We start from the raw sequence: 21,807 nt of genomic DNA, 5'->3' as shown, positions 1-21,807 counted from the left end.
GCTCCCTTCTTTAATGAACTACCAAAATCGGAAAGCCACTATAAAACCAATGAAATCTTCATCTGATGCTCTGAATAGGGAAAGTTTAGAGTGAGAGTTAACATTTCACATTAAGCATGCTGTTTAACAACTTTTCACAAGCCAACCCTGACTTTCAGGAAATGAAATGAAAATGGCAGAATATTAATCTGTAGATCCACAATCTAAAAAGGGAACTGCTGCTGCTTTAAAGGATGCTATCTTAATGGTGACATCAGAAAGTTCAGATAGCCCATTATACTAGTAATCAATGTTTTGGGGTCCGGTCCCAATAGGTCTCTGGGCTTATGGGAGACAACGTCTATGCTTAAAGTGAAGAAGGAGAAAGGGACATAAAAACGAATTTTAGTTTCCCCACACCACAAGGTGTTTGTGCCCAAGTGCCCAATGTGTGTCAACCTCAAGGGATCCCTCCTCCTAGGAACCAAGAGGAAGTCTCTCAAAACTAGAAGGGAAAGGTGTTTTTTCCTCCATGTCAGTCCAGCTTTGGAGACCTTCTATTCGTACTATATGTTCTCCCCCCCCTCAAAAAAAAAAAACAATGAAGTGTTCTGTGTGCTAACAACATAGCTAAAGAAAAGTAAAACAAAATTCTGAATTTGTATAAAACTTGATAAAAAATAGTATTTCAAACTGTACAGACACCAGAGATACACAGTTATCAAAAATGCATACTTCACTTGGCATCTCCAGCACTGTCAGCTTTCTGTGCCTGGTCTGTTTTGGCATCTCCATTTTCTGCAGGGTTATTCCCATCCTTGCCAACATTAGCTTTCCCCCTTTTCCCTTTGGGTACCTTCTCTCCCTTCTTTGCAGGGGTCTTTTTAGGCCTCTGGGCTCTGGCTTTGGAGGAGCAGGTTTAGCTGATAACCTGGCAGATCTTCTCTGTGGTTTGTCCTTCACCCTGGCTTTATCTCCTTTAGCATCCCCTTCAGCCTTTCTCTTGGGCATGATTGCAATAGCGGTGGGGTGCCCAGGCTGGATGTGGGGATGCAGCAGCACGTAGGCTTTTGTGTGTCCGAGGGGTCATTCTCACCTCTTCCTGTTCTCTAAAATTTGCCTTGAAGTTTTCTTTCCATCTGCCCTTTATTGCCATCAAACTTTATATAACTTTCTCCACTTAAATGCCAGTGATGGCCCAGAGTGGTCATCGCTGACATGCTTCATCTCCCACCTCTGCTGTGGTCATGCCAGCTCCTCATGCAAGCAGCAATGGCCATATACATTCTGCAGGGGGCCGTGGCAGAAGTTGTTAGATAAAAATGTCAGGTCAACTTTCCAAGGGGCTAAGTCAGTAAGTGCCTCTGCTTTTCTCTTTTCCTCCTACTGGAATGAGGATGAGTGGGAAAAAGAAGGGCACAGAGCTGGAAGAAAGTAAGATAGGGCTCTGGCTCCCAGCTCTCCACACTCTACTCCAAGCTTGGGCTCAGGTGAAGGAGTACCAGCAGTGGAGAAGGGCTATCTAGATAAGGTGAGAGATACTCCCATAGCCAAGAGCTTTTGTCCAGCCAAGATGCATGACTGAGCTCTAAAGGAGACCTCCTTTGGGACTCTTCTGACCCCACTCCTACTCAGGACAGGGCCTCATCAAGGCATGTTTGGAGAAATCTATCAGAGGAGGTTCTGATGCTCAGCTTTCCTGAGCCACTTGAGTGCCATGGGATGTGGTCAGGACCCTGCAGGAGCTCAGAGGATGGCTGGGAAGCTGTGATCTTGGTGACTGAGGAAGAAGACCATTAGTTTCAGGCTAAATGAATCCCAGTCAAACTGCAGGACCCATAGTAGCTATCTTGTAATGATGAGAAAACTGTAGGAAAATTAGCAGTAAGGCCAACCGGGCAGAAATATGGAAGGTGCCATATTTAATGGCATCATGGAGCTTCTGTACCAGCTCAGAGTGTCTATCTACAGCTTTCTTTTATGTGAGAGATAAATAAACTTTTACCTGGATTACGTTATTTTGGGAGGAGGGACTCTGTTACTTGTAGCTAAGGCAATTTCTGATACAGCAGTCATCTTGGGATCACTCTAGTTGTATAAAAGTTGTTCAAAGGTTGTTCTCTAAGTTGAGCTGAGATCAGACTCAGTGTCCTAGGAAAGCCCTGGCCATTGTTAACTCCCAGTTCTGCCCTCTAGGGTCACCCCAGAGAAATCCAGTCCCTCCCTTCTCTCCAGCATTGACTTACTCATCTTGATGTCTTTGCTCCAATGCTTTCAGTTGCAATTGTATGTTTGTTGGACCACAGGACCCCTTAGTTGTTTTCTCAGCTGCTCAGGCCCATGGGCAGCCTGAGGGTGTGTGTCCTTTCTGTGTACTTCACAGAGCCTCCCAGCTGCCTCCAGCCTATAGCAATTGTTGGATTCCCACTTCCTTTGGCTGTTCCCTCCATGCACTAGCCCATGGTTGGGCAAGAGAAAGCTTTCTGCCCTGGAGTTATCCTGTCCCCACTTATTACTGTCTTACTCAGGGGTCCTCAAACTACGGCCCATGGACCACATGCAAATACAAATATTGAATTTGTTCCCATTTTGTTTTTTACTTCAAAATAAGATATGTGCAGTGTGCATAGGAATTTGTTCATAGTTTTTTTAAAACTATAGTCCGGCCCTCCAACGGTCTGAGGGACAGTGAACTGGCTCCCTGTTTAAAAAGTTTGAGGACCCCTGGTCTTACTCTTTGTGCACTGTACTCTTCACCTTATTCTTACCACTGCATGATCTCACGAGCATCATTTATTCAGCAGTAGGGACAGGTCCAGGAGCACTTACTGCATACAAGAAGCTCAGACATCCCACTTTGCACATTCCACATTGCATTTTAAGTCCTGTAAATCTAGGCCATCTCATTAGCCTACTTCCCTTGTTGATAAGGTATCTAGAGAATATTAGCAAAGTGTGTGTGTGTGTGTGTGTGTGTGTGTGTGTGTGAGGAGGGAGGGTGTTGGAGGGGGGAAGACAGGAAGATACTCTAATGCTTGTTTTGTTTTGTTTTTAAACAGGGTTTCCAAGGATTTTAGTTCCTCTGTCAATCTCAGGGTTCTTCCAGTCTTAAGTCTATTTTCCTGAGTTGTAATAGATGTGCCCTTCCTTTATCACCACAAAGAAAAGGAACCATTTTTGGAAAACTTTTCCCAGTAGTTATAGGTTGAACTAGAGAGAGAGTCTATATTAACAAACAGGATCTTTTTTCTTCTTCCTAAGACACACCATCAGCAATACTGGTCAGCCCAGAGCTCCATGGTCTTTTTCTTTGTTGTCCCTTCTCTTAGTTTCCTAATCTCCAAGGACTACATCAAAGGTTCTTTTATGTGTCAATGTTGAAAGTTCTAGTCTCTTGGAAAATTTCTATTACACAACACAGTATTATCAACTATCATCACCATGTTTTACATTAGATCCTCTGTCTTAGATAAAAGGTTCTTAACCTGGGCCTTGTGGATCTCTGGAGTAGGGGGCTCCTATGGGTGGGTTTCAGAAACCTGTGAAATTGTATGCAATACCTTGTGCATATGGGAATGTGCTCATTTTTCTGGATGGGGGCATTCTTCATGGTTTTCACCATTGTGAAAAAGGAGGGTTTTACCTGGAAATTTTTAAGAACAAATGCCTTTGATCTTTTCTCAAGAGGTCTTCCAGATTCAAAGGTAATCATTTATAGCACAGCCTCATGTACTATCTTTGCCTACAAACTCCTAGTGTAACCTCAGCAGCCCTTTAGTTTAGCACCTTTGGTTTATGATTAAAGTAACTGAAATGCAGAGAAGTCAAGTAGATTGCCCACAGTCATCAGCTAGCTGCTGGCAGAGCCAAGGTGGCTGAGCCAGGGACAGTCATGTGCCAAAGGGTGAGTAGTTCTGTTTTCTCCTCTGGATTATAAATTCCATGGAGCACGAGCCCATCTCTCTACATTGGGCCTCATTCTCTGTGTCGCACCAAATGTCTGTCACATAATAGGCATCAATGTTTGTGGCTAGGTTGCTTTATACCAATTAATCAAAAGTCATACTCTCATTAGACCCTCTTTCCTCTCCCTCTGTTTACACTGTTCCTGAATCCACCACTCAGAACCTTGAGCCCAGGGAGTACCCGGCCTGCCCTGTGGAGCCAGCGTGGTGTTTCCCTCACCCCCCACCACTTCTGCACCCAGCTTTGGGAAGTCTTCATCCACCAAATTGCCTTTCTTAAAGGACAATTCACCCCACTGGCTCATTTTTTATTTTTCTATTATTTTACTTACATTTTTATTGTGGTAAAATATTCAAAACATAAAATTAACCATTTTAACCATTTTTAAGCACAAAGCTTGGTGGCATTAAGTGCATTCACATTGCTGTGCAACCAGCACTACCATCCATCTTCAGAACTTTTTCTTCCCAAAGTGAAACTCTGTACCTATTAAACACTAACTTCCCGTTCTTCCAACCCTTGGCCCTCACCATTCTGCTTTCTGTCTCTATGAATTTGACTACTGAGGTATCTCACATAAGTGGAATCATACGGTATTTGTCCCTTTGTATATGGATTATTTCACTGCGAATAACGTCTTTAAGATTTGTCTATTGTAGCATTGTCACAATTCCCTTCCTTTCTAAGGCTGAATAATATTCATCATATGAATGTACCACATTTGGCATCTTTATTCGTCAATGGATACTAAGGTTGCTCCTACCCTTTGGCTATTGTAAATAATGCTTCTATGAACATAGGGGTGCAAATATCTGTTCAAGATCCTACTTTCAATTCTTCTGGGTGTGTACCCAGAAGTGGAATTGCTGGATCACATGGTAATTCTATATCTAATTTTTGAGGAATTGTTATACTATTCTCCATAGCAGCTGCACCATTTTATATTCCCACAAGCCAAATTTCCACATCCTTGTTAATATTTGTTGGTGTTTGTTTTTGTTCTTAAAATACTCACCCGAGGATATGTTTTTATTGATTTTAGGCAGAGAGAGGCCTGGAGAGAGAGAGAGAGAGAGAGAGAGAGAGAGAGAGAGAGAGAAATCATTGATCAGTTACCTCCCATACATGCCCTGACTGAGGATCGAACCTGCAACCTAGGTATGTGCCCTGTCTGGGAATCAAACCCACAATGTTTTGGTGTACAGGACAGCATTCCAACCACCTGAGCCGCCTGGCCAGGGCTGGGGTTTTGTTTGTTTGTTTGTTTGTTTTTGTTAATTTTTTGGTGTGTTTTTTCTTCTAATAATAGCTATCCTGATGTGTGTAAAGTGGTATCTTATGGTCCCCTCCTCTTTCCTAGGAGTCACACTTACCCGTTTGATTATCATGACATGACTATCAGGTTACAAACTTGCCTCAGTGCCACGGCTTTATCATGGATATGTGTACAGCCTGTGGTTGGCTCTTGGTCATACGGATTCCACTGACTTTAACACACATGTTTTCTCCCCATGTTTTAATATCTCTGAAGTCAGGATGCTCCTAGCTATAAATAAACGTGTCCTTATCTTAGTTTGCCACCATTTTTTCTTTCTTCTTGGCACATAAAATAGTGTTGTTCCTGGGCAAATTGGAGACACTAAAAGGCAGTGCTGGAAATGGTCTAGACCTCATACTGCCTATGTAGACCCGGGGGGCAGTGGAGGACCCTGTGAAGGGCCCAGCTGCTGCTAAATAACAGTGGTCCTGGTGCTTGCTGAAGGCTGCATGTCATAAGCATTTTCTTCTGGGGACATGTACTATTCATGTCACAGTAGCTGTCCACGTGTAATATCAATCACCCTTCACAGTTCCGGCCACGACACTCCCCCCTCCCTCCGGCTCACTCCCTCTTAGGTTTAGCCTTAGTGTCATTGCCTTATAGTTTTCTTCTGCCCTGCCCAGGCTCCACCCTGCCTGCAGACCTCTTTCAGCATATTTCTTCTTTTCCTGAACCCATCGCTCTTGTTGCCTGCTCCTGCCTCCAGCCTCTCACCCTGGCCTCACTCATTTCCAGGCCTGGTGACAAAGCTATTTCCTCCCCTGCAGGCCCACCCTGCTCAATTCCTCCCACTGCCCCTGTCACCTTTCGGAGCATTTCCTGTGACTTCTATTTTTTCCTCCTTTTGCCCCTTAGTCTGTTTTTCTCTGCTTCCCTCCCCCACCCACAAACAGCTGGGATGCCTTCACGACTTTCTCGCCCTGCTTCCTCCCGAAATCCCCTGGCAGCCCTCTCTCATCCTTTGCTGACCTACATCAGTCCCACGATGCTCTGACTGTGCTGTGGACCCTGGAGTTTGCTGGGACCCCTTTAGCACCAACGATTCACCCCCCAGTCCCCACCCCCAGTCTTAGTGCTCACCTATTCCCTGAGCTCCTGCGTGGTTCAGTCCATACCTCCTGGCACCCAGGTAACTCGGGAAAGCTGAACATAGAGCCTCCTCTAACCCACTCTGCCCAGCACACCTGGATGAGGCCCTATCCCAAGTGGGAGTGGGGAGTCCAAAAGGAGGTCTCCTTTAGAGCTCAGTCATGGGGTGGCTGAACCAAAGCTTTCTGCTGTGGGAGTGTCTCCCACTTTATCTGGTGGTGGGACTTCTTCCCACCACCATGGGTACTTCCCCACCAGACCCCAAGCTGGGAGGGGAGAGTGGAGAGCTGGGAACCAGACCCTCCTTGCTGTCCTCCATCTCTAACACCTTCTTCTTCTTGCCCCTTCTCCATGACTCCTTGCACTCAGGAGTCAGGCTTCTCGCTTTTGTAGCCTTCTCTTACTGTCCTCATTCCCGCTGAGTGTTAATGGAGGAAGGGCTATCTCCCATCTACGGTGAGTGGGGGTCTTGACCCTGTGGCCCACCTGGTTCATGATATGGCAAAGAGGAGCTAAATGGGCTCAGGGCACCCGCTCTCTGGGCCAGGCCTGCTATCTAGCCTACGTAGCTTGTCTTGTTAAAGAGGTCAGGTCCTTCCCTGCTTTCCTGCTCCTGCTTAGGGAGAGGAACCTCATGATTTTATTTTGTTGTTAATCCTCACCTGAAGATATTTTTTTAAGAGTGAGTGGAAGGGGGAAGGGAGGGAGGGAGAGAGAGAGAGAAACATTGATGTGAAAGAGACACATCTATTGGTTGCCTCCTGCATGCACCCCAAAGAGGTCCGGGGATTGAACTTGCAATCCAGATACATGCCCTTGGCCAGGAATTGAACTGGCGACCATTCTGTGTGAAGGCCAACGTTCTAACCACTGAGAAACACTGGCCAGGGTTGAACCTCATGATTTTGAAAGGAGAAAAAGCACTGAGGGAAAAACCGATCCATGCGGCTTCGTGTATCAGCTGACGGGAGCGCCTTGATATATGTTCTCTCCTCCCCCTACCCTCACTGGCATGTAGGAATGGGACAGTTGTCCTCTATGGGGACACAGTGAGAGGACTTGTCAGGGGCTTCAGAGCTGCATCCCCTCTCCCCTCTTTTGCCCCCAGGGGCCTTCCTGACTCAGAAATGCAGCGTCAGAATCTGGGAAAGGCAGGGCACTCACTGGGGCTGCCCCCTCGCCTTGTGTTCTTTTCTGTTTCTACCCAAATCCATTAAGCTAAGGAGAGAGTTGTTGGCTCCCATAACTGAAGAGCCCAGCTTTCTAGTTTGGGTTCTGCTCTCCAGTCTCACTGCACCCAGGCGCTCAGCCAGGTCACCAGATTCGGTTTCCTGTTCTTCATGTGGCATCTTTTCTGGGTGCATGAGGCAACCCTTGGGATGGGGGGGTTTGATCCTGTGGCCCACCTGGAGGTCCAAAAAGAGGTCACCTTTAGAGCTCAGTCATGGGGGTGGCTGAACAAAAGCCTGCCTGCAGGGCCAGTGCCCAAAAGAGGCCACCCAATCCTAAGAACTGCCTGGGGCATGCAGACAGTCGGGGCAGGAGGTGGGGGGCAGTGGGGTCTTGGCTGGCGGGCTTTTCAGAGCTAACACTGGAGCAGTCCTGGGTACACTGGGGCAATTGTCAGCTTGACCTGTAATGACATTTGCCTTTTATTTCTCTTTTGTTTTGCCATCCTCTGTTATCAGCCTCCTCCTTTAGTGAACTGTTCTTAGATCAAATGTCGGGACCTCCTGAGTTTGCTTTTGTCAGTTATTAGCCTTGCAGATGGCAGGGGACCAGGGCTTTGAGTTCTGCTGTTGAGGCACCTGAGGCCAAAGCTGACCTTGCAGTGTCTGTGCTGTTTCATCCTCCCTGGGGCGCTCACCACACCCTAACAACTCCGAGGGGGATGCACTCACCTGCAGTGTGCCTGCTCCTGAAGAGAGTGGCTCTTCCCACCGCTCCCTCACCCCTGCCTCCCAAACTGCTCCTCACTCCACTCTTCTGCTGGGATGACACTGAAGGGCACAATGATGCTGGGGAATATGGTGATTATGGGGGACATGGTCCCCTAATGTTACTGTGTCCCCCAATGTCACTGTGCCCCCACACTATCATGTCCCCCACCAGCATCCCTGTATTCCCCAATGTCCCTTCTTTTTCTTCTTTGTCCCTCTAGGGGGGCCAAGAAGAATGCTCACTGTCACGAGTAAAAAATAAAAATCCAGTGGGGAGAACAGTTAGTCCTGCGGGAAGGCACGTGGAGTAGCAGCACAGGCAGCTGCAGGGCTGTGAGCGGGAGGTCTGAGACAGCGGCTTAAAGGGATTAGTGGGGAGGGACAAGGCTGGAGAAGGTAATTATAAAGTTGCTGCCAGAGATGAGCGAGGATTACAAGGCCTCTTTGTGCACCAAGGTTTTGAAAATGAGAGAAGAATCCTTCCCCCTCAGAGGAATGGGGTAAAGAGGGAGGCAGGTAAGGAAGGGAGATGTGGGCGCTGGAGGAACTGTAAGCAGGGACCATGGCTGCGGCAGGCACATTAGCGAGGGTCCGGCATGGTCTGAACCACATGGAAACAGGGACGACTCCTCACCAGATCATAATTACTCAACTATCAGCTTATTGGCAGGCCTGGGCTCTGTAGGAGGCTCTGGGAAACACCTGCCTTATTAATCAGTATTAATTTCCTGGGTCCATGCTATGTGCCAAGTTTGGGGCTGGGTGCCCCAGGGAGCACTGGTTTTGCCTCCCAGGCCTTGGGGTAAATGGCCAGGAAGGATACAGCCCAGGATGTGGAAAATGCCGGGGAACCATGCTGAACATGGGAGTTGCCCCACAATTGGGAGCTGGGGAAAGTTCCACAAAGGAGGGGAGCCCAGGCAGGGTGCAGAAGGGTGGGGTGGCCTGAGACAGGCAGTTGGATTGGAGTGGGGACTTCCTGTAGGAAAGAGCAGGAGCTGAGAGGCTTAAGGAGCAGACCTGTGAGGCCTCGAATTGTGGGATAAAGGGTCTGAGCTTTTCTGCAGACGCTGCAAACCTCTTGAAGAGCTTGGAGCACAGGAAATATCTAGGTAAAACCTGGGTTTCAGGACAACTTGGCCTGCAGGTACAAAGGACAGAGCATGGTGTGGTGACCTGGAGAGAAAGAGTCAGGCTTCTGTAGGAGTTCCAGGTGAGGCAGTGAGCGCCACACAGTGGGAATAGAAATGAGTAGTTGGACAAATGGTTTTGACTTAACCATGAAAGGCCTGAGCCCCCAGTGTCCATGCAGTGGGCTGGGGTACTCACCCCAGGGTTCATCAGGCATCTTCCAAAGACTTTGGAGGAATGGGAAGGAGGGCATTCTTTTCATAGAAAAGCAAACATCACCATATAATGGAGAAAGCACACAACATCGAATGGTGACATCCTCTTTGTGTTACAAGTCTCTTTGTCTACACTCTGGTCCCTGAAGGGTTTGGGACCCTCTCACCCGGTAGTTGAAGGATGAAAGTCCAGCTCTCCAGGCATCCCCCAGGGCCACACATGAGACTTGGCACTGAGAGAGTGGGCAAGGTGCCCAGGCCTCCTGACTGCTTGCCCTGTGTTCTTGCATCTGTATTCTATAGTCTTCTCCTTATTTACCCACCTCTTTAGGAGATAAACCCTAAGGTAGTCAAAGGAGTTCAGGTGGTAGAGTCAAGTAAGAGAAATAGCAAAAGGAAGGAAAGGAATCAAGATGTATTGGTGCTAGCTCTGTTCCCAGTGCTCTATCTGCATAAACTCATTTACTCATTCTAACTATTCTACAGAGTTAATGTGGCTGCATCGAACAAGCAGGTCCACCAAACACAGAGCATGTCATTCACCTCCTGGGTCACATGGGGTAAAGGGGGGGGGGGCTGTATAATTTGAACTCACATCTATCCGATGCCAAACCTTTGGCCTTCATTCTATTCCATCAACATGGATTAACTTGCCCTGCTGGTTTGGCTAAGTGGTTGACCTTTGACCTATGAAGCAGGAGATCACCGTTCTATTCCCTGTCAGGGCACATGTCTGGATTACGGGGGTCAGTCTCCAGTGGGGGATGTGCAGGAGGCAGGCAATCAATGATTCTCTCATCATTGATGTTTCTATCTCTCTATCCCACTCCTTCTCTCTCTGAAATCAATAAAAATATTTTTAAAAAATGAATTAACCTGCCGGTACAGAGCAGAGTGGAACAAATTTGGAGTGGGCAGGAAGCACCTTTGTCTCGAACAGGAGAGAGGAAATGACGAATCTCTGGGCTACTCTCTGACTCTCTTCCTCTGATCGATTGCAGCTGCCTGGGGTTCCACGCCATGAACAGCACCCCAAGGGATGCCCAGGCCCCAAGCTACCGCGAGTGCCTCCTGCCTTCTGTGGCCCGGACCCCCTCTGTCACCCAGATCACGCCAGCCAAGAAGATAACTTTCCTCAAGCGAGGGGATCCTCGGTTTTCCGGGGTTCACCTAGCTGTGCATCAACGCACCTTCAAGAGCTTGGGCACGCTGATGGATGAGCTCTCCCAGCGCGTGCCCCTCTCCTTTGGGGTGCGCTCCGTCACCACGCCCCGAGGCCTGCATGGCCTCAGCGCCCTGGAGCAGCTGGAGGATGGTGGTTGCTACCTCTGCTCTGATAGGAAGCCGCCCAAGGCCTCCAGTGGGCCAGGCCGGCCATGGGAGAGAAGTCCCTCTGCTCAGCAGTCCCAGGATGTCAAAGACCAGTGCGAGGGGCCAGGAACATCCTCTTCCCAGAGAAATCCCAAAACCCCAAGGAGGATAATGTTGGTTAAGAATGGAGACCCTCGATTCCAGCAGACAGTGGTCCTCAGTCACAGAGACACCAGGAGCCTGTCGGCCTTTCTCAGCAGAGCCACAGGCCTTCTGCACTTCCCCGTGAAGCAGGTGTACACGCCCAGTGGGGAAAAGGTAGGCTGTCGGGCATGATGTTTTCTTTAAAAAGTTCTCTGGACCTCAGAGCAAAATACTTAGATGGGATGGGGCGGTCATCCTTAAAAAGAGGGGCTGTTGCCTGGCCGGTGTAGCTCAGTGGTTGAGTGTCCATCTAGGAACCAGGAGGTCACTAGTTCGATTACATGCCCAGGTTGTGGGCTCAGTCCCCAGTGAGGGGTGTGCAGGAGGTAGCCGCTTGAGATTTTTCTCTCATCATTGATGATTCTCTTCTCTCTCTCTCTCTCCCTCTTCCTCTCTGAAATAAATGGGGAATATATATATATATATATATATATACATATATATATACACACACATATATATATGACTGTTGCCCTGCGGCTAATTAAAAGTAGATAGGGTGGAGACATTCATCAGTTAATCAGACAATTGTTATTCATATTATTAGCTATCATTTAGCGAGCACTTAGTGAGCCCCAGACACTGCCTTGCACACTTTCATGACTTTCTTCTCCAAGTCTCCTATTACCCAATCTATTGTGTGGGAGTTCAGTGCAGGAAACAGAAACTACTCGATGTACCTTAAGCAGAAAGCAGTTTAATACAAGGCATCAGGGGGCTTCCAAATCTTCAGACATCTGGAGGGATGAAGTCTGGGCTACAAGATGGCTCTGAAACTCTGCAGGGAGCTGCTACCTCTGCCTGGAGCTGCTGTGATCACTGAGCTCAAGCTGGCATCTCGGCTGTGGCATCCAGGCTTCTGAAGCTGAGGTCTGGAAACTGCCACATGTGCACCTTGGCGCACGGAGACACTGGAACGCCGGCTCTGACCATTGCTGCGGAGCTGCCACCGTCTCTGATAATGTGTTTAAGAGCTTTCTAAGTCCTGCAGGACTGGGATGCACACCAGAAAGAGAGTGGGTTAGACATTGATGAATCTAGGGCATAGCCTCCACCACACCGACTCACGAGGCAGTCAATATTATCCCATCTGTGGAGATGAGAAAATGGAGGCACAGAGGTTAAGTCATTTGCTCACAGCTGTATGGCTGGGAATGATAGGGCTCGCCTTCATGATTTCAGAGTTGTGCTGTAAGAACACTTCTGAATTGTGGTGCATTGGCAGTGCTCTAGCATGTGCTGCACGCAGATGTTAAACAAATAGGACTGGATCCCTACCATCAATGGGCTACAGTTGTGAGAGGGAGAGAGCAGGTGCAACATAAATTAATTGGAGGAAAAATTAGCATATTTCCGTATAGACTTACTACAGAGCTATTAGCGTTTCTGTAAACAAAGCAACTTCATTGCTCCCGGGACAGGCTGTGTCACGATTATTTGATTATTCGTTTGCAGGCTCTCAACTGGATGGACACTCTCAATAATATTATTTTTTTTCCCCTCATGAGGCCTAGACCTCTACCTCTTTCTAAAAAGGGAGCATCATTTTGCCTTGAATTCTGCTTTCTTCCTCAGAAAAGTCTGATTTTCTAGAAGCATGGCTACATCTACCATTGGTAGAGTTGGGTCACCCACATTTGCATTTGTGCGGTGGACCAGAGATCTGAACCAAAAGAGAAAAGTACCTGGTAGTTTGAGACCAACTTTTGATGAACTGGGTTGAGAGATCTGGTGGACAGCACACTGAATGTCATTGTGGGAGAAGCTGCAAGCGTTCTCTCTTTTGTTTCCATTTCCTTGTTAATGAACATACCCTTCTAATTTGGGAGAATGAAAAAGAGCAGATTCAGCACTTTGAAGATGGAACTAAATTCCCCAACACTGCTCGTTACAATGTAATGCTATAAATAGTGCAAACCCTCAGATATGCAGGGGCCTCGGGAGCCAGGTGAGGTTTTTCTAAAAGCAGGGACCTGTTTCCTGGAATGCAACCCAGCACTGATGTGCCCACTCAACTCCCAGCCCAGGACATCCAGCTGGTGGGGCTGTGGCTGGGCGGGAAGGGGATGACAGGAGCATCTGGGCAGGAGCCTGGAGAACCGTTCCTTGGAGGAGACTAGGATGGAAGGGCTCCCTGTGCAGAGAGCAGTGCCTTGCCCTTCTCCACTCCACGAGGGGCAGAAGCAGAGGCGACGGGCTCAGATTACACTGGAAAACATAGATCAAACCCAAGAGAGGGCTCTGCCTGGGAAAAAGTGGAATAGTGAATCAGGTGTCCATATGGAAGCTGGTTGCTTTAAAAAATGCCTATTCTGGGGGGTATGAATGTGGGCAGGGAAGCAGACCAAAGCTTCATGAAGTCTTTTCCAGCTGAAGCATCCAGCATAACCTCTAATCCACAGCCTCTTACAGGAGGGTGTAGGTGGAGAGGAAGATCAGGAGGTAGGCCCTCAGTCCCATACTGGTTATGGCAAATGAATGGAGATCCTTCCCTTGGATCTGAAATCTGGGGTGAAATGGGTCAACATCAGCAAAGGGCCAGAGAGAGGGATTCTTTCTCTACCTGTGTCTCCCCGAGCAGAAGGGAGGTTCTGCAGACCTGGCCTCCTGACTCAACACTCTCCTTCTTCAGGTGGGTTCTCTGAAGGCTCTGCTGCGCAGCCCCTCGGTGCTGGTGTGTGCCGGCCATGAGCCCTTCAGACCTCCGGAAGCTGCCAAAAGAAGTGGGACTGGAACTTCATCGGGGCAGACGTCAAGGAACAAACATGGTGAGTGGGTGTTGGAGTTTCCCCGGTGTGATTTGCACTGGATGGTGGATCGGGAGAGCTGGGCAGATATTCCTTCTAGATAATTTAGGGATCCTGCCTTTGGCACCAATTCTTGGACAGCCAGTTGTTTGGGGTCTCTCTTACTTCTTCTTCCTCATCACATCACCATCAACCTAGACCTGGTTGAGCATTTGACTGGGGTATGAGAGAGGGAAGTGTGGTATTTAGAGATTAAGAATTAGGAAGAGATCTTCTACTCTAAGTTTCCAGGATCTAAAATTAGCTTTATTAAGGACTGTGGTGGGCATGAGATTACGGAGGCCATGAGCTATAGGTATGTGGCATTTGCATCTTTTAAGGGCCACGACTTTCTTAGACAACAGTGAGGGCCAAATGGACTAAAATGAACGATACCATCAATCATCTATCCAACCCATCCTTCTAAACATCCCACCATATCCATCCAAAGGCCTAGTATGTGCCAGAGTTTAGGCTTTGTTATTTTTAAAAAAACAAAACAACACATTCTTTTGAAAGCACAATTAACAATTATAGAAGAAGAGTTTCAGCAAAGTTATTAGAATGGCAATAGGCAAATTTTGGCAAGTCAACAAATAATATCCTTTGTGCAAAGCTGTTGAGAAATGACAACAATGGTGTCGGTGATTGCCGCATGCCAGGCACGGGAGCTACAGAGACCCCTTAGCCATGGCCCCTCTCTGGAGGAGCCCCCTTTCTCATTCGGTGCTTATGAAAGAGCAGTTTTATGAAAACTCCTCCTGCTCAGATGCGCTCTTGGTGGTCTGCTCTTTTGCTGGCCACAGGCCCACCCTCCACTAGCCCCTTCCTCTTGTCATGTGTTAGCTCAGGAGATGAAATGAGAAAGCGCTAGGGCTGCATTCTTTCTCGAGGTTCATTTCTTTCTGTCTGCAGGAGCTCCTTCTCCTCCTTTTTTATGGGGGGTGAGGGGGTGTTGGCTTGACTATCAGGACCTGCTATTGTGTGTCCAGGTCCTCCTTGCAATCATTTATCAACTCCAAAGCTTGATGAGTGTCAGGATGATAAATCACCACTAATAATTGCAAAGCATTTTACAGTTTGCAATCAGGTGCATATGCAGCAGCTTATTGATTTTACTGCTGGGGGTGTGCGGGCGTCAACAGGGCTAGGAGTTAGCGCTGGGCACTGCTACTCTGCCGGCTTCCCCTGCTCTCTACTGAGAACCCACTTTGCGCTAGTAATTCTGCAGGAAGTTTTGTTTGTTTGTTTTTAGGAAGTTTTTATATGCATTGCCTTGCATTGTCCAAACACACTTCCAAATAGATACCATTATTCCTATTTTACAGCTCAGAAAAGAGGCTCTGCCAAAAGCTACACAAATAGGAAGTGGCAGGGTTGAGACTGAATTCAGGCTTCAAGTTCAACTCATTTTGCTATGCAGGTTCACAAACAGCCGACTGGGTATTTGTTCTAGAATGGTTTCTGCCCTGCTGTGTGGTTTGGAGGCGGCAGGGTGTTTAGGTGTGAGAGGCTCCTGTCCAGCCTTTTTGCTCCTGCCCTAAGGCTCCCCCAGCCGCTCACTATCTTTTCCTCTTTCTCTTCCTCTGCATCGTGTGCCAGGGAGCTGGGGCCCCAAGGCCAAGCCAAGCATGACCCACTCGAGGTCCAGGCCGGGAAGCAGGCCACAGCGGTCTTCCTTGCTGTTGGAGGGGGCTGGTCTCGGCGACCCCCTGGTGTCCCCGCATCACACCAGGGTGGGCCCTGCTCCCGACGGGCACCCTCAGGACATGCCTGCCCAGCTGGGTCCGTTGGTGGCCCGTGATGGCATGGAGAAGAAGGTGCACTTGAACGAGGATGGCAGCCTGTCTGTGGAGATGAAAGTCCGCTTCCACCTACTTGGCAATGACATGCTCCTGTGGGCCCGGAGGGCCGGGAGGGCCAGTGGGCCGGGCCCTGTCCCCAGGGAGGCAGACCCCCTCCACTGTGTGTGGGAGGGCCACCCTGGGGGCTCCTCGGAGCCTGGAACAGAGGGGCTGGGGACCCGAGAGGCAGGATGCACAGAAGCCTGTGAGCAAAGCCAGTGGCAGCCAGGGTCTGGATATGAGATCTGGACAAACCCCCTGTACACTGCCCAGAGAGAGGGGACGGCCTCCTGGGGGAGGTCCCGGCTGGCCCAGCACTCCCCCTGCAGGGGCCCCTGGAGCCGAGGGGTGGCCGGCAGGAAAAGAAGCAGCCAGGACAGCAGCAGCCCTGCCTCCAGTGACAGAGCCCCCGAAGGCTCTGAGCCAAACTCCTGCTGCTCCAGGTCCCCAGAGGGCAGCATGGGCAGCTGTGCACTGCACCTGGCCTCCGGGGCTGCCTCCCAGAGAGGATCAGGGTGGGAAGCTGGTGGCACACCCCAGGCTGCTGAGGGCCTGGGTCCAGAGGGAGCAGGGCCGGGAAGCAGGGGCCACCGCTGCCTGGAACCCAGAGCCCAAGGCGCAGCAGGTGCTTTTTCTGACGCCTCAGCGAGTGCCGGGGCTCAGGAGGAGTCCAGTGAAAGGGGTGAGCGGCACCAGGGCCACGCCAGCCGGACCAGGCTGGTGACTTCCCCATGGAAGGCCACCCCCGGGGCAGGACCCTGTTCCTCTACTGCGAATCCCTCGTCTTTGAGGAACGAGGACCCCCGGGCGGAGGGGAGTGAACAGGACACTGGACCCCCGCAGCCCAGGGGTGGGTCTGGGAGGAGACTGCCCCTGGCTTCCAGCCGTGAGGGCTCTGGGGACACTGCAGAAGGCTGTTCCCCAGCCTCCACCTGCGCCTCAGCCACAGGCAGGAGAAGAGAGCAGGAGAGCAGAGCCAGTGCCGTGTCCTCACCCAGCATTTCTGGCCTTGGCCGAGGGGCCCAGGGAGGCCGCCCCAGGCAGCTCCACAGCCGGAGGCACACCCACTGCCCGCTCAACTCACTTGTGTTCAGGCCAATGCTGGGCCCCCCCAGCACAGGCAGGCTCTGCCCAGCCCACCCAGCACCACGCTTTTCTGGAAGCTCCTCTAGCGCCAGGAACCCGGCCTCCCGGGACCCAGGGCCACCCTCCTTGGCCTCCCCTAACTCCCAGGACACACGAGAGGTCAGCAGTGTCCCCGTTACTCCTGTGAGCAGTTCGGACTGTGCTTCCAATTTCTACCCCCCATTCTCTCCCTCTGCCGAGACCGAGTTCAGGTCACACTCACTCTCCACCACATCCGACCCTCTCAGCTCCCCAGGAGGTGGCCTGGGAGGAAAGACAGGGGGCGGCCCCAGGGCTTCCTGGCCCTTGAGCCTGGCAGTTGGACCGTATGAGGGGGGCAAGCCAGGAGCCCACCGAGGGGGCTGCGGCTCACAGATGGGCACACCCCGGGCCTGCAGGGCCCCTGGTGGTGAGACGCAGGCCTTGCTGGTCCCCCAGCCTCAGGGCAGCCAGGGGCCCCTCTCTGAGCCCTGCTTGGTGTGCAGCGGATACTGTCCCACTCCGCCCAGGGCAAGGCCCCCTGTCAGGAAACACCCTTCGTCCAGCAGCAACAGAGACCACAGTGCTCACTGGGCGCCAGGGGCCGCCGAGGAAGGGGAGGAACCACTAGATGTGCAGCGCCCAGGTCCCCCCAGATCTCAGTCAGGGGGCAGGGGGACAGCAGTCAGAGCAGTGAGAAGGGGCAGCCCCAGCCCAGGTCCCCAGCCTGGGAGAAGGTTCCAGGCGCAGGTCGCCGGTGGAGGGGAAGGCCTGGAAGAACAAGAGGACAGTGGTCGCGTGACGCCGGGTGCTCTGCCCCGGGCCTCGCCAGAAGCCGTGGTCCGTGGATGGCTGAGCAACATCCCGGAGGAGCCCGTGCCCCTGAGCTATGAGATGGTAGATGACAGCATGGAGGTGGCTGGGGACGGCCTGGAAGGCCCCACGGAGGACCCTGCTGACACACATCCCCCAGAAGGCCTGGAGCAGCCCATTCAGGCCAGACGACCGTCCCTGGAAGGGGCCGCCAGCGAGAAGGCAGACCCAGAGGGAGCCCTCCCGGTGACTGGTGACGCTGGTCCCCAGCCAGGAGAGGGTCCTCCTCCCAGCAGGGCTGCAGAGGCCCCCGAGGAGGCTGGAGCAGGTGAAGGGGCCGCAGGGGACTGTGGTGGGGGCCAGTGTGTGCTTCCCCGCAGGGTCTCTGTCTCCATTCAGATCATGAAGGCGCTGATGGGCTCCAAGCAGGGCCGGCCCAGCAGCCTGCCCGAAGTGTCCGGCCCGGAGGGCAGGAGGCTCGGCCGCTCGGCCCGGGCCCTCATCACCTGCCTCGCCAGGCTCCACTTCTTCAATGAAGACCATGGGTCTTCCACCGGCAAGGCGAGGTGCACAGACTCCTCTCGGTACCAGGGGCTCTTGAGCACCTTGCAGGCCTCGTGGCCCGGGTGTGGCCTCGGCTGTTCCACCAGTCCAGCACCCACTACCACAGATCTTATAGTCAGAACTGCCTAACTTACTCAGGTTCCCATGGAACCTGTATATGCACCAGAAATGCAACATCAATCGCGAGCCAGACTCGGGCCCCTGGGGGTGTGGCCGGAGCCAGGCTCTGTCGGGCCTCAGGCCCCACGCTGTGACTGAGGCCTTCACGCCAACGTCCTCATCCGGCGTGGATGTCGGGAGCGGTTCTGGAGGTTCGGGGGAGGGCAGTGGACCCTGTGCCGTGGACTGTGCCCTGGTCTCTGAAAGGGGAGAGCTGCCCTCGGAAATCCCCTACCAGAGGCCTGACTCCAGAACCACAGAGAACCCAGAAGAACCGGGAAATCATGAGTCGATTGGTTCCATGGCCTCTTCAAGTTCCCAAGCGTGGGCTGGTGCCACCAGGAGGGACGAGGCAGGAGGAAGCTGCGGGGAGCAGGCGCGGGGCAGGGACCTGGACCAAGTAGTTGAAAACAGGATGCAAGGAGAGGTGGTGCAGTTAGAGAAAACGCAAGAAGAAAAAGAAAGAGCAGAACTGCACGGAGAGGGTGTCCGTGGATTTCCAGAAGAGGAAAGAACCACAGGACAAGACTCAACAGGGGCTGGCTCTCAGGATGGGGCAGGTGCCCGGGAAGATGAGAACGTGCGGGAAGAGGAAGCAGGAGAGCCTCCCTCCGCCGCACTGCACCCCGCAGGGAGGAGAGAGAAGACCCTTGGCGGCCTCACTGAGAGAGACTCAAAGGCCAGTGGGAGTCAAAGCAGCCCCAATGCTGAGCCTGGTTTGGAGACGTTGCCCAGAACAACTGACTCAGACCCTGAGCAAACCCAGGCCAAGTCCACCCAGGGGGCTGCAGAGCAGGGCACTTTTGTGGCTCACAGAGTGTCTCCGGACCCTGACCCCCTCTGGGTGTCCAGGCTGCTGAGGAAGATGGAGAAGGCCTTCTTGGCCCACCTGGCCAGCGCCATGGCTGAGCTCCGAGCCCGCTGGAGCCTGCAGAACAACGACCTGCTGGACCTGATGGTGGCTGAGCTGCAGCAGGACGTGAGCCAGCGGCTCCAAGGCAGCACCGCAAAGGAGCTCCGAAAGATCCAGAGCCGGGCGGGGAGGAAGGCCCCGAGGCCTCCCAGGGTAGCCCTCAGGTGGGAGACGTCCCTGCAGACAGAGCAGCGCAGGAGTCGCCTCCAGGGCCTGCGCAACCTCTTGGCCTTCTCTGCGCAGACCCGGGCCCCAGGCACCCCCTCCCTCTCCTTGGACGATGTGCCAAACCTCAGTGGAGCCCTGGGGACCCGGCTGGGTGGGGAGGCCGGCGGGGAGGAGTTCTGTCCCTGCGAAACCTGTGTAAGGAAGACAGTGACTCCCGTGTCCCCGAAGGACATGATGGTCATAGCCAGGGCACCCATTAAAAAGGCCTTTGACCTGCAGCTAATTCTGCAGAAGAAAAAAGTAGGATGTGCTAATGGGGAGATAGGAGGGATGGCCCCTGAGAAGACAGGTATGGAGGTGCTTCAGAGAGACCCCTCAGGGACAGGGACTGCCCAGGGAGCTGATGGAGGCCTGGAGCTGGGGTTAGGCCGGGGCCCTGGGACACAGGAGGGGGATGAGGATGTGGGCAGAGGTGAAGGTGCAGGAGGAGGAGAAGAGGAGGAGGCCACTCAGAAGAGAGGAGGGAACACAGACCCCTGTGGAGGCCACCCCTCGGAGGCAGTGGGGTGGGAGGAACAGGGCGCAGGTGACCAGGGAGTGATCAGAAAGGGGGGCTCCGGGGCGGAGCTCAGTGTGCAGAACGAAGCCTGGGGAGGCGCTGACCCAAGTCCAGGAAGACAGAATGACACCAGAGGGGTCCGGGATGTGGAAGGAGAGGGCCAGCCCGAGTCGGGAAGAGGAAATCTAGGCGAGAAGGAAGGGAGTCCACAGGCTGGCCCCAGGCAGGGCCAGTCAGGTGAGGCTTCTGGACATAGCAGTCCAGACCAAGATGGGGGGCCCACACCACCCTCTGCCTCAGGTGGAGAAACCCCAGGCCACAGGTCAGGCCGGAAAACAGGCCTCTCCTCATCCAGAACATCATCTCTGGGAAACTGCTCTCAGCTCTCCCAGAAGGGCTCTGAGGAGGGGTCTTCAAATGGAGACATGAGCACGTTTGGAGATGAGCCCAAGGGAGTCCTGGGCTCTGAGAGAAACGGCACAGGTGTGTCTCCGGAAAGCTCCACTTCTGCACGAGAAGGGCCCTCCTCGGGCTCTGGTACTCCAGAGCGAGGGACAGATGAGGGTCTGACTCCAGAGCCCAGAGCAGTCCAAGGCTCTGACTTAGGAGCTGAGACGAGAGTTAAAAGTTTCCCTGGGACAGAAATTAGGTTTGGCAACCTCACCATGGACGGGGCCCATGGCTTTGGCCACGACGACTTAGATTTCTAGATATCCAGCGGTGAGGTGCCCATGAGTCGGCAGCTCTGCTTTTATTCGTGTATTGACTACAAACCTGAGCATGGCTCAGCCCCCTGGAGATGTACAAAGAGCATGGGGGAAAGATCAAGGACGTACCAAGGGCACAGCCGCACCATGCTGTCCTGGGTTCTAAATTCTGGAGCTTCAGTGGGCCTGCTGACCCTCCCAGGCACTGTGTGAAGGTTATCTCAGCTCCGCCCTGTTGTCCCTGCGGAGCCCAGGGGGATGGGACTGCTTGGCAGAGCTCCAGGAGAGTTTTTGTTTGTGTGTTTGTTTTTTGCGAGCAAGTGTTTCTCTCATTCTTTTGTCTATTGATCTCCTGTTATTTTTCTCCTTGGCCTCTCTTGGCACTCACCTCGGTTGACTTTGAGGTGCTTTTCTCTAAGTCTTGAATATATTTGGTGACTCTGCAGATGTGCAAAAATTCAGGGAGAAGCAGATAAATTCAGGGTCATTGGACAAAGTTTGTTCTTAGTGTAAAAGACCAAGTGCATTTCCTTTTTAAAAAATATTTAAATCGATTTGGAGGAGAGAGAGAGAGAGAGAGAGAGAGAGAGAGAGAGAGACATTGATTTGTTGTTCCACTTATTTATTCATTCAATGGTTGATTCTTATATGTGCCCTGACTGGAGATCCAATCCTCAACCTTGGTGTATCAGGATGAGATCATGCTCTAATCAACTGAGCTACTTGGCCATGCTTCTTAACTTATGTATATATTTTTGGGTAATGGAAATGGTGAAAAGGGTGAAAGAGGAAAGGCAGTCACCTATGATCCCACCACTCAGAGATAACTTGTGTTAGAGGTTTGATTTTTTTCCTATCAAATGGTTTTTCTAACCATTTGATGGTGGATGTCATCCTTATACACTTCTTTTTTTTTTAAACTTAACAATGTAAGCATGTTCCCTCTTTGTCTCCAGATCTTTATAAACCTACTAGAGGCCCAATGCACAAAATTTGTGCACTGGGGGGGAGGTTCTCTCAGCCCAGCCTGGGCC

General features: G+C 51.7%; 1 protein-coding gene and 1 pseudogene across 1 annotated transcript; one reads left to right on the top strand and one right to left on the bottom strand.

Moving 5' to 3' along the window:
* Positions 1 to 325: 325 nt before the first annotated feature.
* Positions 326 to 990, bottom strand: LOC102767642 (annotated as a pseudogene).
* Positions 991 to 10,566: 9,576 nt separating this feature from the next.
* Positions 10,567 to 21,009, top strand: RP1L1 (retinitis pigmentosa 1-like 1). Its single transcript, XM_006774794.2, has 4 exons — positions 10,567 to 11,270; positions 13,789 to 13,924; positions 15,545 to 18,381; positions 18,434 to 21,009. The coding sequence occupies exons 1-4, from the start codon at positions 10,662 to 10,664 to the stop codon at positions 20,774 to 20,776; spliced, it is 5,925 nt and encodes a 1,974-aa protein (XP_006774857.1). The 5' UTR covers positions 10,567 to 10,661; the 3' UTR covers positions 20,777 to 21,009.
* Positions 21,010 to 21,807: the final 798 nt, after the last annotated feature.

This window comes from Myotis davidii, unplaced genomic scaffold, assembly GCF_000327345.1.
Source record: "Myotis davidii unplaced genomic scaffold, ASM32734v1 scaffold524, whole genome shotgun sequence".
Taxonomy (NCBI): Eukaryota; Metazoa; Chordata; class Mammalia; order Chiroptera; family Vespertilionidae; genus Myotis; species Myotis davidii.
Note: the sequence above shows the minus strand (reverse complement) of the source record. Positions and strands in the feature narration are given on the sequence as shown.